General features: G+C 48.4%; 1 protein-coding gene across 3 annotated transcripts in view; it reads right to left on the bottom strand.

Moving 5' to 3' along the window:
• ACLY (ATP citrate lyase) overlaps positions 1–12,189 on the bottom strand; it is a 45,671-nt gene extending 33,482 nt beyond the window's left edge. The window contains exons 1-7 of one of the 3 annotated variants that reach the window (XM_036754584.1): positions 12,034–12,189; positions 6,698–6,880; positions 5,611–5,733; positions 3,826–3,888; positions 2,958–3,148; positions 2,173–2,252; positions 127–257 (exon numbers count right to left, since the gene is read on the bottom strand). In XM_036754584.1, the coding sequence (XP_036610479.1) occupies positions 127–257; positions 2,173–2,252; positions 2,958–3,148; positions 3,826–3,888; positions 5,611–5,733; positions 6,698–6,856 (747 nt within the window). In that variant the 5' untranslated portion in view covers positions 6,857–6,880; positions 12,034–12,189. The remainder of the gene's footprint in view (positions 1–126; positions 258–2,172; positions 2,253–2,957; positions 3,149–3,825; positions 3,889–5,610; positions 5,734–6,697; positions 6,881–12,033) is intronic. The other 2 variants (XM_036754586.1, XM_036754585.1) reach the window with 2 other exon arrangements.
• Positions 12,190–14,294: the final 2,105 nt, after the last annotated feature.

Raw genomic sequence — 14,294 nt, 5'->3', positions numbered from 1 at the left:
AAGTCTCCATTATCTAGAAGATTCCCTTGAAAACCAAATAACTACCCCACCCTGTTATTAAGCAACAGCTCTATAAGGGATAGGTGGAAAGGATAAGGGCAGGGGGGAAGGAGAATGGGGTTCTACCTCTGGATAAGCTTCTCGCCCAAAGGGGGGAGGAAATTCCAGGTCTCCCCATTTCACTTTGCAGATGTAGTCAGCTGTGGCATCAATCTTGGCAGCTAGGTCAAGAATATAGACGCCATCCTTTGTCACAACTGGGGAAAGAAGAGCAGAGTCAGGAGGAAGTCCACCCCAGTGCCTGCCCCCTTCTTCTTGTCTCCCCTGAAGTTCGGCCTCACAGCCACCTGCATTTCCATGGGACTTAAATCTGATGATTCCCTAGACCCCAAAAGAAGACAGGCTAGGTTCCAAGGAAAGCATGCTTCAGGAAAATGACTTGTTGGTTCATTTTTAATTGGTCTAGAAGGCCGGTTTACCCTCTGGAGAAACAATGATCTTACCTATAGCATGGGCTTTCAAGGCAATGTTCTTTTTTTTTTTTGCCTTAATATAATTACCAACCCTATCCATTGTTCTCCCCATCCCTCCCTAAAAGGAATGCACTTGTGTCATGGCTACACTTTTCTGCAGGTACACTCATCTCATTAGCATCCCTGAACATAGCAGGTGTACTTAACCTGGGATCAGAGACCTTGTTTCTTTAAAACAACAACAAAAAAAATACCCTGATTACTATATTTAGTATGGTTGGTTTCCTTTATAATTCTATGTGTTTTGTTGGATGAATTGAAAAACACTATTCTGAGAAGGGGTCCAAAGGCTTAATTAGACTATCACAGGAATCTAGGCCACACCCCCCCCCCACACACAATGTAAAAACCCCTAACCTGGAGCTAGAAGGAACCAGACACGTCATCTAATCCAACCCCAACATTTTTCAAGTGAGAAAACTGAAGCACAGAGTTTAAGTAGCTTATCAAAGGCCACACAGTGAAGTAACTGGTGGAGACAGGATTTGAACGCAATTTGTGACTTTTAATCAAGCTCACTTTCCACTGTCCCCCACGGCCTAGGGCCTCCCAACAGGGAGAAGCCAGCTCCAGGGCGAGGGAGTAGCCAATTTTCCTGCTGGAGAAGGACAGAGCCAAGCTCCCCACACCCTCTCTCCCAAATGTCAGAGTTAATTTAACTATGGTTCAGGACAAATCCACTTCTTTTTTCCCTCTCCCACTCCCCCCCCCCTCCACCCCCCCCAAGTCCATTTAGATAATTAAGTTGGCTCAAGATTCCCCCTTCCACCCATTAAGAAGAGCGCCAAATCAGCCGTGCTAAGAGCAAATGATTTTACTTCCTGGCTTTCTGGACTTTGTCTCAAGAAGCAGCAGCCAAAGATGCCTGAGCCTCCCTCCTCCCCCCACTCCAGGCTGCCAAACCAAATGGCCTTTTCACAGCCTGACTCACTTGCTCATCCTGAAGTGTGTCAATGATTGACTAACTCATCAGGGAAAGTGCTAGGGTGTGTGTTCTGGGAAGGGAAGGGAAGGAAGGTGTCTTGAGGACAAAGAACTAGGAGAAGAAGGTGCTTCTGAAGGGCTAGGATAAAAAAGTAGAGGCAACTCTTGGCAGGAGGACACTGACATGAAGGGCAACAAGAAAGACCCATTTAAATGTCAGCAACTTCCCCCAAAATAAGGCCAATTCAAAACGTGCAAAGGGCTAGAGAGATCACCAGTTCTTAGAGACCCAATGCCAACTTGAGAGCTTAGACTAGGGATTCTTAACCATTTTGGTGGGGGAAGGGCAAGAATCAGGGACCCCTTCAGCTAGCTAGTGAAGCATAAGGATCCCCTTCTCAGGACAATGTTTTTAAAATGCATAGCACAAAACACAGATGAGTACAAAGGAAGCCAATAATGCTGAAATAGTTATTATCATATTTTAGAAGCAAATTCAGGGGTCCTAGGTAAGAAACATTCCCCACCTCCCCCTGCCCTTAGACTCTGACTGGCCTACCTGGAAACTGAAGAATTTTCTTCCTTCCTTTCCTCCCTACCTACTCCTAACAACACCCGCTACCAAGGGCAGCTATTTTGGCAAAATCCAACAGGGGGTTCCTTCCTCTCCCTCCCTCCCTCCCTCCCTCCCTCCCATGTGGCAGATCCAAATTACCCAGGGGGTTGATCTCAAGGTAGGTGAAGTAGAGGTCTTCATAGAGGTTGAAGAGTCCTGAAATAAAGCTGGCCAAGATCCTGAGTTGAGAGAAACAGAATCATTCGTTAGAGATCTCTCAGCTTAGAGGGAAGGGAGAGGAGTGGGGCAAAGGAGACAGACACACTTCCAGCTTCAATTCCCCCATGCTTAGACCCAGCTCAACCCTGTTCACTCCCTGCAAATTCATTCATCTCAGAGGCTCTGTCTGTCTTAGCACCCGTCCTTGAAGCACTGAGGCAGAAAAGGAGCTGGCTGGCAAGGAGAGGGGCATAACTGGCAGAGAACAGATGAGATGAATATTCTTCTCCCTGACTCAATCCTCTCCCAGACGGGAGGACAACTTCTGTCTGCCATGGATCTGGCTGCATGTGTCATCTCTCTGCCCCATAGGTTAAAGGGCCCAGTTAAAGAGAGCTTGGGGAGGGAACTGGATAGAAAATCCTGCTTTTTTTCTCCTTTCTAAAAGAATTTAGGATGCCAGGATAAAAGAATACTGATTACATCGTCTCCACCATCCTCTTTGTCCCATGTGCCCCCACCTCCCCACTCCAGCCCCACAGCAAATCTAGGCATTGGGGTCACACTAATGTCACTGGGGATTACAGGTATCTCAGATAAAAATAGGGCCCTTCTAGACTGTTCCTTCCCCTAATGCCCAAGCTGGATGCCCTCCTTCTCCCTGGGACCACCCTGCCTCTCCCTGCACCACCCTAGGGGGGTCCACTCCTCTGCCCACACTCAACTCTTTCTTGTTCTCAGGGACATGAGTCAGCAGATGTTGCTTGATGTCAGTAGGGTGCAGTTTCTCATTTACTCCAACCAGCAGCTTCTGGGCATTGGTGTCAACATCCCCAACGTCCATCCCACCCTCATGATGGAACAGGATGTAGTCCCCTTCTCGAGTGGCATAGATGCAGACATAGAACTCTTCGGCCTGTGCAGATGGGCAGACAATTAGGCAGGAACTAACATCCCCAGAGAACCAGGAAAGGCAAGAACCGCAGGGACTAGCCCTGGTCTCCACATGATGCCCAAGCTGCCACTAGATATGAGCCTCCCTTCTAGAAAAGGGGGATGAGAATATTCACCCATGGAATGTTGGCTTAACAGCTTTTCTGTTGTGTGCCTGAAGGCACATACATGAAAGGATACCTGTTATCCCAAGTTATGCTAGAACAGTTTAACCTGATCCAGCATGGACCCAGTTCCACATGCTGGACAACAGGAAGTCCTTCCCATCTGGCAAGTTACACTCATTTTCTCACTCCCTCTTCTCCTCCTTAACCCAGTTTTCCAGGCTCCAATTCCCAACTCCAACTGCTTTTCTCTATCAGTCTGATTTTTCCTTTAGACATCTTGCAAGTCAACAAAAACAAGGGGACAAAAGGATTGGGGGAAGAAAAGATGCTAGGGGTGGTTTTGTACAAGCGCAGGGTGTGGTACACAGCATGGTGCTTCTATCTGTAAAAATGATCAAAGATAAGCTCCTTGTGGGCAGGATTTTTACCTTTGTCTCTTTATCTGTGCTTAACACAGTTCTTGGCAGCACATTTAGTAAATGTTTTACTGACTGCTGAATAAGTCTTTGTGGAAGGACTGGATGATACACACCTGAGTGTGGGGGACAAAGGGTTCGATGAGGAAGTTCTTAAGGATGCCCTTGGCCTTGGCGATCTGGAAAAAACAGAAATATGGAGCAAATCACATCTCGGGAGCTGAGGGTAAGCAATCTTTCATTGCTTCTTGTTTAGGAAGTCAGGACCATTAATACAGAACCCGCCCCTAGGCTCTAATCCATGGCAACAGGAGCAAGAGGGATAGGGATATCTAGGCTTAAGGAGATCTTCCTGGATGATCACATACTCTCCCTGCCTCCACACCAGCCACAGCCTGCCCCTGGCAAACACAGGGGATGGGGGTGGTGTTTCTCCCATGCAGTGAGGTTTCCAGAGAGGGAAGCTATCTGAGCCTTCCATGACCTCTCCGCACCATCTCCGAAGAAGAGCATATAATGACTAGCTCCTCCCCATCCAATCCCCAAAACCAGGGAGGGTAGTGGGGGGGGGAGGTGTTTAGGAATAAGAGAGTCTATTTGGGTAGAATAAGGAGCCAATATGCTACCCAAGGTTAGACAAGATGAGGACATTAGAGAAGTCATGCAAGGTAATACCCAAGGGAGGAAGGAAAAGGAGATAAATCAGGACACTTTAAAAGCTTTTTGACACAGACCCTCCTAGGGAGTTAGGGGGAACCACACAGAGCTAATCAGTCTGATTGAGCCATCGGCAGAGACCGCTCCCTTATCAGACATGGTTTATCCCCTTGTCCCCTGACTTAATTCCATGCGTCACCGCTGAGTCAGGGACCCAGACAGTGATACATCACAGCTCCCGCCTAGCCAGACGGCTGCCCAGATGCCCCCCTCCCTGATGGGGGGTGGGGGTTGGTGAGGAGGGAGGAAGATGATAGCATCCCCAGGGATGTGCTATTTCCCCTCCACCAAAACACAAACACACACCCAAGCTTCAGTGTCCCCAAAGGCAAGGACATTCAGAGGTCAGGGAAGGAAAAAATGTGTAACTTTCTCTGTTAGTTCCCCATCTGAAACCCTGGGAAACTGTTCTGAGGGATTCAGGTCTGAAATCTGAGGGATTCCCATTAAAAAAAAAAAAGGGAAGAAGCTCATCTCTACCTCCACTCTCCCCTCCTAAAACTCCCCAAATCTTCTCTCCGAACCATCTCCCTCCTTCCTTAACCCCCTGGCACCTGATGCAAAAAACATGTCACTATACCCCTCCCACCCCTATTTGTAAACATCTGGGCTTTGTGTGGTCCTGCCATGGTAAAATCAGGTGTAGCAAAACAAAACAAAACAACAAACCTATCATTGATGCTATTCCACATCCTAGGAGAGGAAATGAGAAACCCTTGTTCTTGAGCTTAAACCATAGATTAGTTAACTATCCCTTTCTTCCCTCTCACCTTTGCTAATATTCACTTTGACTCTGTTGTCTACAGTCAAAACGAGCTCTTCATACAGCCAGTCACAACTACTGGCTCAGCCTCATCTACACTGCCTACCTGGACACCGTGTCCTCTCTAATATCCATGTTAACGGAGGCCATCTGTAACAAGAATCTCACAGATGATGCTGGATTATTCCTAGCCGATGTTGGGATATATGTGATAATTACTCCTGTGCCATACTCTACCATTTTAACCGATGGGCTGGTACTCCATGAGCCTACACTATGACAGTAGTAAAAGGCAGAGGGGGCCCAGGGAAGCCTGTGTACCGTTCAACATAGATGTAATCCAGACCTAAATAAGTTTGCTGGCATGTGTGTCCCAACCCTGGGGCCCTTAGGAGTTCATTCTCCTTCCTTCAAGACTCACCGTGATCTCTTTTCCAAGCCTGGTCTTCAACCAGGACTTGACACCATCTAAGTTGAGGTTGACTCCAACCAGGCCTAGCTTCCCTCGACGCTTGATCAGCTGATCTGGTTTGACCACCAATTGCTGGAAGAAGACAGAGGAGAGGAAGAAAATAAGCTTTATTAAACACCGACTATGTGCTGGGCCCTGTGCTAAGCACTTTACAAATCTCATTTGATCCTCAGAACCACCCTGGAAGGCAGGTGCTATTATGATCCCCATTTTACAACTGAAGAAACTGAGGCAAACAGAGGTTAAGTGACTTGCCCAGAGTCATATAGCCAGAAAGTGTCTGAGGCTGGATTTGAACGCAGGTCTTCCTGACTCCAAGCACAGCGCTCTATCCACTGCACCACCTGGCTGCCTCATTGGGAGAGAACAGACATTTTGGTCCCTAAAGATCTTAGATTCTCCCCTCTGCTTATCCCAATCTTGTGCATCTCTCAAGACCTAGCTCTAATTCTCAACCCTACCAAGCATCTTCTCAACCGCTCCATTCCAATGGAACTTCTGGCTTGCCCACCATCTTGCTTCCACTTCCTACCTACACCTCTGCACTCACTGGCCCTTCCGTTATGCCTCTCCTCACCCCCACATCTTGGAACTCTTAATTCCCTTCAAGGCTCAGTTCAAATCTGCCTCCTTCGAGGTACAGCTCCCATGCCCTTGGTTATTTATTCCTCCTCCACCTCCCCCACTCCCCCCCAACATCACTGTAGGTGTAGTTTGTGCACATGCACTTTGCCATGTCCATATCTGTCACCATATTGTTCCCCTCCCCCACCCCCAACAGAACTCAGGGCTCCTTGAGGGTGGAGCCTATCATGTTTGTATTTGTAACTGCTGCACAAAACACAGGGCCTGGAACAGTGCAGTGTTTGTGGATTCACTAGGCCAGACCAACCATCATCTAACCGCAGCACCCGTGGACAAAACTCAACACAGACTGTTATCTAATAATTATTCTTGTCTCCCTAACAAGGCTGCCTTCCTATCCCACTGCCACCCACCTCCCATCCCCAATATGGAGGTCTAGTAGGCAGCTGACCTGGTTAGTGAGCCAGGGGTGGTCCTGCAGCAGGTGAGACCAGTCGGTGTCAGGGGTGACCCGAGCATACTTGAATCGGTTCTGGATCGCTGATGTGGTGCAGATGTACTTGTAGAGAAGCTCTTTCCCCGTCTGTTCCGATATTGCCTTGGCTGACATGGCTGTAAGAGGGACAGACGCTGCCTGCCCAAGAGAAGGCCCCTGGTCAGAGAAGAAGCAGTAAAGAGAGAACCTACCTTCATCTCTCCCTCAACCCCCAAACTTCCCTAGTCTCATGGCTTGGGACTCCCAGATAACAACCCGTGTTTAGTTCCAGCTGGGTAGAGCCATTTGCCATCATGGCTCCAACTCCTCTCTCCAAATACACCAGAACAGATGATCTAGCATCTCAGTGGAAGAGCAGAAAAAGGCTTCAAGGGGGATAAAGTAGAATTTCCCCTAATACTAGGGAAGGCTAAGAGAAGAATGAAACCATGGAGAAAGTCAGGGATAGCTCTTTCTCTGAGGGACTAATTTCAGCTCTGCTTTCATTCCAGGCTGGCAATGTATTTAAGGCAAAGAAACCTCACATTCCCACCACATTTTGTGGCTGATGGGGAAGGGGTGTGAGAAAAGGGCAGTTAGTCCTTTTTCGTGTGTGTCCTGGTCTGGTGAAACCTGTGGATACCTTTGTGTTCTTAAGTATAAAAAAACCTAAAATACAAGATTACAAGGAAATTCACTTACATTGAAATAATAGTCCTCAAAATATTAAATAACTAAGTTCACAGAATCTAGGTTAAGAACTCTTGGGGGGCACTCCAGATACAACACAGGGGAAACTCCTGTGACCCCAACTTACTCATCATACACACACAGCTCCCCAATCTCTAGTGCACCCAACCAGAATTGCACAATTCCCTTCTAGATTTCTTTCTGAGGCCCTTGTCACAATTTTGACCTCACTCCCCCAAACTCTATTCCCCAAAGAAGCTGCATCCATTACCCCAGGACTCTGGACAAGCCAAGGTCTTTCTCACTGTCAGATATAGCCAAGTATTTGTGGGCTGGCAATGAGAAGGACTGAGGTAGCCCAGTAGCTTCCAAAATATATTACAAAATCAGACCCAGAATGTTCCAGTTACACAGAGGAGGAAACCAGTGGGCCAGGTAGAACAATGAGCCAGTCAGGTCATTTAGCTGCACTAATTGTGCATCTCAGGAACTCCACATGTACCAGTCACTTCTAGAGCAATGGACTAGTTAATTCTACCACCAACTATGTGCCCATGAGCAAGTCACTCCACCCCCGTGGGCCTCATTTTCCCCAGATGTAAAATGAGACTGCATTGGACCAGATGATCTGTCTAAGGCTCCCTTGAAGCTCTAAAGAAACTATTATTTGAGCTGGGCTGCTGTGGACCCTACAGAAGCGGACCTCCTGACACTGGAAGAAACAAGTCAATTTTTTATTTTTTAGGAACCCCAAATCTGAATATCCTCCTGCCACTCCAGGAAATGAACAAAACCACCTACCCTCCCTCCTCCATCCTATCCTGTCCTATCCTCCCACAAGGCAGCAGGAGTAACAGGTTGGGGATAGGGAGGGAGGGGCCAGTGGAGAAAGAAAAAAAGATGGGGGGGGGGTAGACATATAGTCAAGACTTCTGCCACACCTGAATAAGTGAGGTTACAAAGAAAGCAAGGCTTTCTTCCCTTGCACACACAAAGATCAGGACAGGCAATATTATGTTCGTTGAGGAAAATATCAAGGTTGGTGGCCTCTGGCCCGTGTCAGTTTGGGTTTTTGCAGGTCTTGCCACATCTGGAATTTTGTCCTCAGCCAGGGATCAAGAAGTGAAGCAGGTTGAGAAAGGCTCTTGTCTAAAAGTCAGCCAATCCAGCCCACACCCCCTTGTCCTCTCCCTTCTACACTTATGGAGTATGAATAGCTTTCCTCCTCCCCCCATCTTTTTTAATTTTATCTTATTTGTATTGAAATCTTTTATTTTTACCTCACGTCTGAATATATTAAATCCCTTCCTGACCCAGAGAATCATCTTTCCTATAGAACACCCAGAGACTCCCCACTCAAAAAACACACCTCTGCAATGGAAGGAGGGAAGTACATATTGTCAACTTGGGAAGCTTGGCGCCCTTCAAAATTCTAATCTGGACCCTGCTATGTGGCCTAAAATAGCTTGATTAATCTTGCTGGGTCTCACTTACCCAGTCTATAAAATGGGTGTAATCAGATCGAGCTCTCAATGCTACAGAAAAGAAGCAGCAGATATGGCAGTGAGAGCAATTGGAGAACTGCCTGGGGTCCCTAGCTGCCTCTTCCTAATTTGGGACTGATTCTTCTGACTTCCCAAACCAGCCCCCCAACCCCCACTCCATCCCTCCCTCCACCTACCCCAGTTCTCAAAGACAATTTCCCAACCTTCTTGACTCTGGGACCAGAAAAACTGGTCTTGAAGTGGAACTGGACACCTCCCCTTTTCCCCTTAAATGAAGCCAGGGGGAGACAAATGCCATGGTGGGGATGGAGGTGAAAAGTTCATTCTACAGTCCCTTCTCACTCCCCATCCCCAAGTTCAATTTGGATATGTCCTTGTAACAGTGTCATGGATGCCCAACATCTCAGACCTACCTAAGTGCCAACTAGAGGGAGACTAGTAGAGAGCAGAATGCAATCATTTGGTAAATACTTTAGAAGTGTGGCATTCTAACCTCCCTCAAATAATTTCCATTGACAAAACTACAGCAGAGAAGACACAGAGGATCTGTTTGCTAAAAACTAATGGGTTTTGGTGACTGGGACTCACAGAAAAAGAAAAAAAAAACACACTGAATAAATAACAGATGGCAAGAGGAAGAAATTACCAGTCACTAAGGACATCCTTCAGACAATGAGGAATGGTGTGTACACACACCTAAGGGAGGAGAGGGGGCAGTTAGTTATCTCCTACGACCCCATACTTCCACCAAACCCAATCACAGTTATGCCTCTCTGCTCCTCAAAAAACGTCCGCAGGGAAGATCTGTAGGTCAGAGCTAGCCCTGCTTCCCAGGCAAATACCAGAGCTGAGATCAGATACCTAAAGGGACATCAGAAAGGAGACAGTAATGTGGGGAGCTGTATTCACACCCAAGGCATTTCTTCCAAAGGCTAGGTCCTTCCAGCCTGAGACATGGAGACTACTGGCTACAGCGGTACAGGAGCTGGTGCCCATTCACTCACTGTCCATAGGAAAGGCAATCCCAACCAAGTGGTAACTGAGGTCAAAAAAGTACTTTAAAACCCAGAATCTAGAGTAAGAAGGGATTAACTGGCTCTGTATCTTACCAGGGCTGAAGGGCCTAGGTTAAATAAATTCACCAACCATAGCTGAAGTCACCAGAGAGAGAGCTTCAGCCAACTATCCTGGAAATTGAATTCTCAATTTCAATTGAATTTCAATTTCAGGTTGGGGTAATGGAGGATGGGGAATGGAGTTAGTGGTTCAGACGATTTACCACTAAAGCCCCAGGAACCTATCACTGAGGACAAAGAAAGGTATTGACTAATAAACAGAAGGGTAATTTATAGACCACTTAGGGTAAGGGGCTATGCTGATTTCTATGTAAAAGGATAAATAACAGGAGAATTTAAATCTACTCCTCACCAAGGATCCTAGCAAATTAAAGCTCAGAGGCATCTTATTTTAAGACAGAAGGAGGTACCCCACAGCTTAGTTGCCCATCTAGACAAGTATCAGCTCTCCAAAGCATAGCAGTCACAGAGAATAATGGAACAGCCAGTAGAAGGAACAGGATAAGAAATGAGGAGAAAGCCGTATAAAGGGGATTTTACCCTCCATTTTATCCCCCAAGAGGAGTCTTAACAGGGTTTCTGACCACAAGCCCAAAATAGAACTAGTAGCAGTCCATTTCAGTGTCCCCTTTTGAGGGCCTAATAGAAAGGACATTATATGAGTGTGTGTTATGAGGTGAGACACCTAAATGAGTTGAAAAGCTCTTATTACCTCTACTTCCTCTCCTCTAAACTAGACTCACCCCAAACACCCTAAGGCCTTTCCTGAGACCTTACAGCCTATCCCACTGTCACTAGAGATACCCTATGACTGAGGCCTTCTAGGAGAGGCGTCAGCCCTGATAACCTAGTGTGAGATTCACCAGGAGGTGGGTGTGCCTCTCTCTAACTCACCAATACAGAAAGGACTGAGAAAGGGAGCTAAAGCCGAGCCTACATTAAAAAGAAGGGGGTTGGAATCATGTTAAAAGGTGGCCAGAAACAAGCACCCCCTCCCAGCTGCTTGCCTGCCTCTTTTCCAGCCTAACATTCAAATCCTCAGACTCAACCCGGTCATCGGTACCACCTTCCAAAGAGTGATCCACGTGGAGAGGAGAGCCTTGAACTCCTAAGTGATATATTGTACTAGCTAACATTTGGCGAGAGGGGTGAGGTCGGGGAAGAGGCTGGATCCCCACCAGGTATACCCTTTTCTTCTTCTCCAACCAGACTAGGGGAAGAAGAGGAGGAGGGGATGGGAGTGGGGGGAGGTCCTCCAGCCATTCCGACCATCTGGATGGATAGAGCAGCCCGGACGAGATGGCATCACGTTAACACCTAATCCCCCCAGCTCCGCCCATTCCAGCCCAAGAAGACCCCACTTCCCCATGTCCTTTCCAACAAACCAAGACCTAGGAGAACTTAGGGACACACGCGAGAGTCACAGAACCGCGCCCACACGCCAGACCCTACTAACCCTTCCTGGCGTAAGCGGGGTTCGAACCCCTAAACCCACGCTAGAGAAGGAGGGTGGTATGGTATAAAGATCACCGGGTGGGGAAGGGGTTCTCTGGGCTTGCTCGACCTGGCCGCGCTTTTCCCATTTCCTTTCCTCCCAGCTTGGGCCGGCTCCCTGTGCCCCGCTCCCTGGGTGTGGAGGCGGGGGAGGGGTGGTGGTGGAGCCCCGGCTGGGAACAAAACCGGGGAGCGACAGGTGCCGGGAAGGCGAAGGTGGGGGTAACAGAGGCGGGAAGACCGGCGAACACCAGCTCCGGGAAAAACCCTGGCAAAGTCCAGAAAGGCGAGTGCGCGCGCGTATGCGTGGACGGACGTCTTGTTGGGGGAGGGGGACAGCGTGCTGACCATGGCTGCAGACCATGCAAAGATGATCAAGGGAGGCGAACCCAAAGCGCCGAGCAAGCTAACTTCCAGGGCTTAGGAGGCCCAGGTGCCGGGTCCACACGACTTGATCATCGTAGGGCTAAAGGGAGGTTGGGGGGGGGAAGCGGGCGGACTGATAAGGGGATCCCCGCCGCGGCCCGCGCGGCCGCCTGCGACTCACCTCTCCCTGGCCGCCTTTCGGTGGTAGTCCTTCCGAAGGCCTAGTTGCAGCCCCTAGTCCTCCTGCGCGCCCCTAGGAACTTGTTCCTGCAGCTGCCGCCCCAGCCGCGGCTTTTGTCCGGGGCCTAGCCAAGGCTCCTCCCCGCCCCCCACCCCCTTCCATCTGCTCATGGCTGGGGGATCCCAGGGATTGGCCACACGTGTCTCCTAGCCTGTTCCTGAGACTCTCTTCCTATTCGCTGCCGGGACGTGGCTCCGCCCCCGGAGGGTTGCTGGGACTTGTAGTCCTGTCTTCCCCGCCGGCCCTGGTCGAGCAGCCTCGGCGCCCCTCCCAACTTTGGGTCCCTCCTTCAGCCTTCCTGACCTCCCACACGCTCCCTACTTCCCCTCGCGTCACTGAACAAGTCCTGCGCCTCCACTCTCCCTCCCTCTCTCCCCTACCCGGGGGCGGGGCCATTGGTGGGGAGATGGGCAGGGCCCGCTCTCGGAGGATAGTGTGCCACGCGTGGGGGCGGTGGGCTGTGGCCTGATCCCTGGGCGGGGCCAGTAGCCATGGTGATCCTACCCGCGGGTAGGTGGGGGGGGAAAGGAATGAAGAGGTCTGGATTGGTGCAGGTCCAGCTTTGGAGACACCCCCCCCCCCCCCCCCCCCCCGCCGCGCTACATCCAGCAGTTCCTTAAGGTCTTCCTGTCCTGGGCTTGCTTAGCAAATAGTGAGCCCCACTGGGTTATTGGGTAAGGCTGCGAGCAACAGCTGCAGTCAGGTCAGACCTTTCCACGTAGGCTGGAGTGGGGGAGGGACTCCTGGGCTGCATCCGTGCTGGAGCGGGTGATGGGGCTGTGAGGAGTCTTCAGACACAGCTTTCCCCTTCCCCTCCTCCCGCCACCCTTCTAGGTGGGAGAGTTCAGGTAGACAAAGACGACAACCTCGAGCTAAGGGTAGCTATATGGGGGTCTTACTTAATCTTCGTATCTCAGCTGGTGCGCAGAACTAGAATCTACTGATTTCTTTTAAATATATATGTATATATATTAAAAGGCTTTTAATAAATCTAAGGAGAGTTGTCTTTGTTCTCTTAACAAGGTGCCAATGAGCATGTTCATACCAGAGTTTTCAAAACTTGAAGGTAGAGAAGTTTATGGCACCACAAAGTGGCCTAAATTATTGGGTATAGCTCCTGCATAAATTCATCCCTTTTTCTGCAAAAACATATTTCCAATTGAAGCCACCAAAAACAAGACTAACATGTCAAATTTGTTCTGGCATTGAATGCAGAAGTCCATTCATTAATATACTGTGGGTAAACAAGGTCATGTTTGAGTCATCCCTGTTGAAGAGGGCATGATCTGCTACCATCACCGTCAGTTGGCAATGGTGTCTGACTGGCCAGACTGTGTTCAGCAGCTTGTTGATTTTGAAAGTGAAGGGTGCAAACTCAAAGTTAGATAAAGTATGCTAAGACCTGTTGTATTTCTCAACAGCATTGATTTTAAGTATAATGTAATAACCTAATTTTCAAAATTAAAAAACTTCAACTTATAAAAATTGAAATAATTCCAAAGCAGTTATAGATGACTCGTTGCCATTTTCAACAATTACATTAAAATTGTGTAAAGTATCTTAGAAAGTGTAAATTATCTTAGACGGTTTGGGGTTTTCTTTGTTTTTTAAAGGTGGGCATTGCTATATAAAGTCTGGAAACTACTGCTCTAGAGCAGAAGAGGTAAACTCATCAAATTGATGCTGGCAGAGTCCCCTGATCAAGTTCCTCTTATGTGATGTTTGTTGAATAAAATTCAAGTGAGAGCCTTAGGACCAACTTATCCGAATCTCTGACTCATGTGGCCTCAAGAGGAATGTCTCTCATGTAGGAGAAGATGCCATCATCAAAGGATTATAAGTTTAGATCTGGAAAGAATTTTAAAGGTCATCTGGTCTAACCCTTTTGCTTTGTAGATAAAGTGAGGGGCAAAGAGGTTAAATTAATTTCCTCAAAACACAGAGGTAATAAATGACAAAAGTAACACTTGAACTCACATCGTAGGCCTCCAAAACCAATGTACTTGGTACTGTACCAAAAATATTTCACTAGGGCTCCCTTATTCTTCCCCAGTCCCATGTCGCTCCCCAGGTATCCCATGACCCCAGGAAGCTGTGTAGCCCAGAACTGACATTCAATAACCTGCTCAAGGGAGGTCAGTCCAGGCTTCCAAAGCATTGGCCTGTTTCCATCCTCCCTCTCCCCTCAGCTGCCAAGGTCC

This window comes from Trichosurus vulpecula, chromosome 4 (assembly GCF_011100635.1).
Source record: "Trichosurus vulpecula isolate mTriVul1 chromosome 4, mTriVul1.pri, whole genome shotgun sequence".
NCBI lineage: Eukaryota > Metazoa > Chordata > Mammalia > Diprotodontia > Phalangeridae > Trichosurus > Trichosurus vulpecula.
This window is presented reverse-complemented; position numbering and strand designations above follow the sequence as displayed.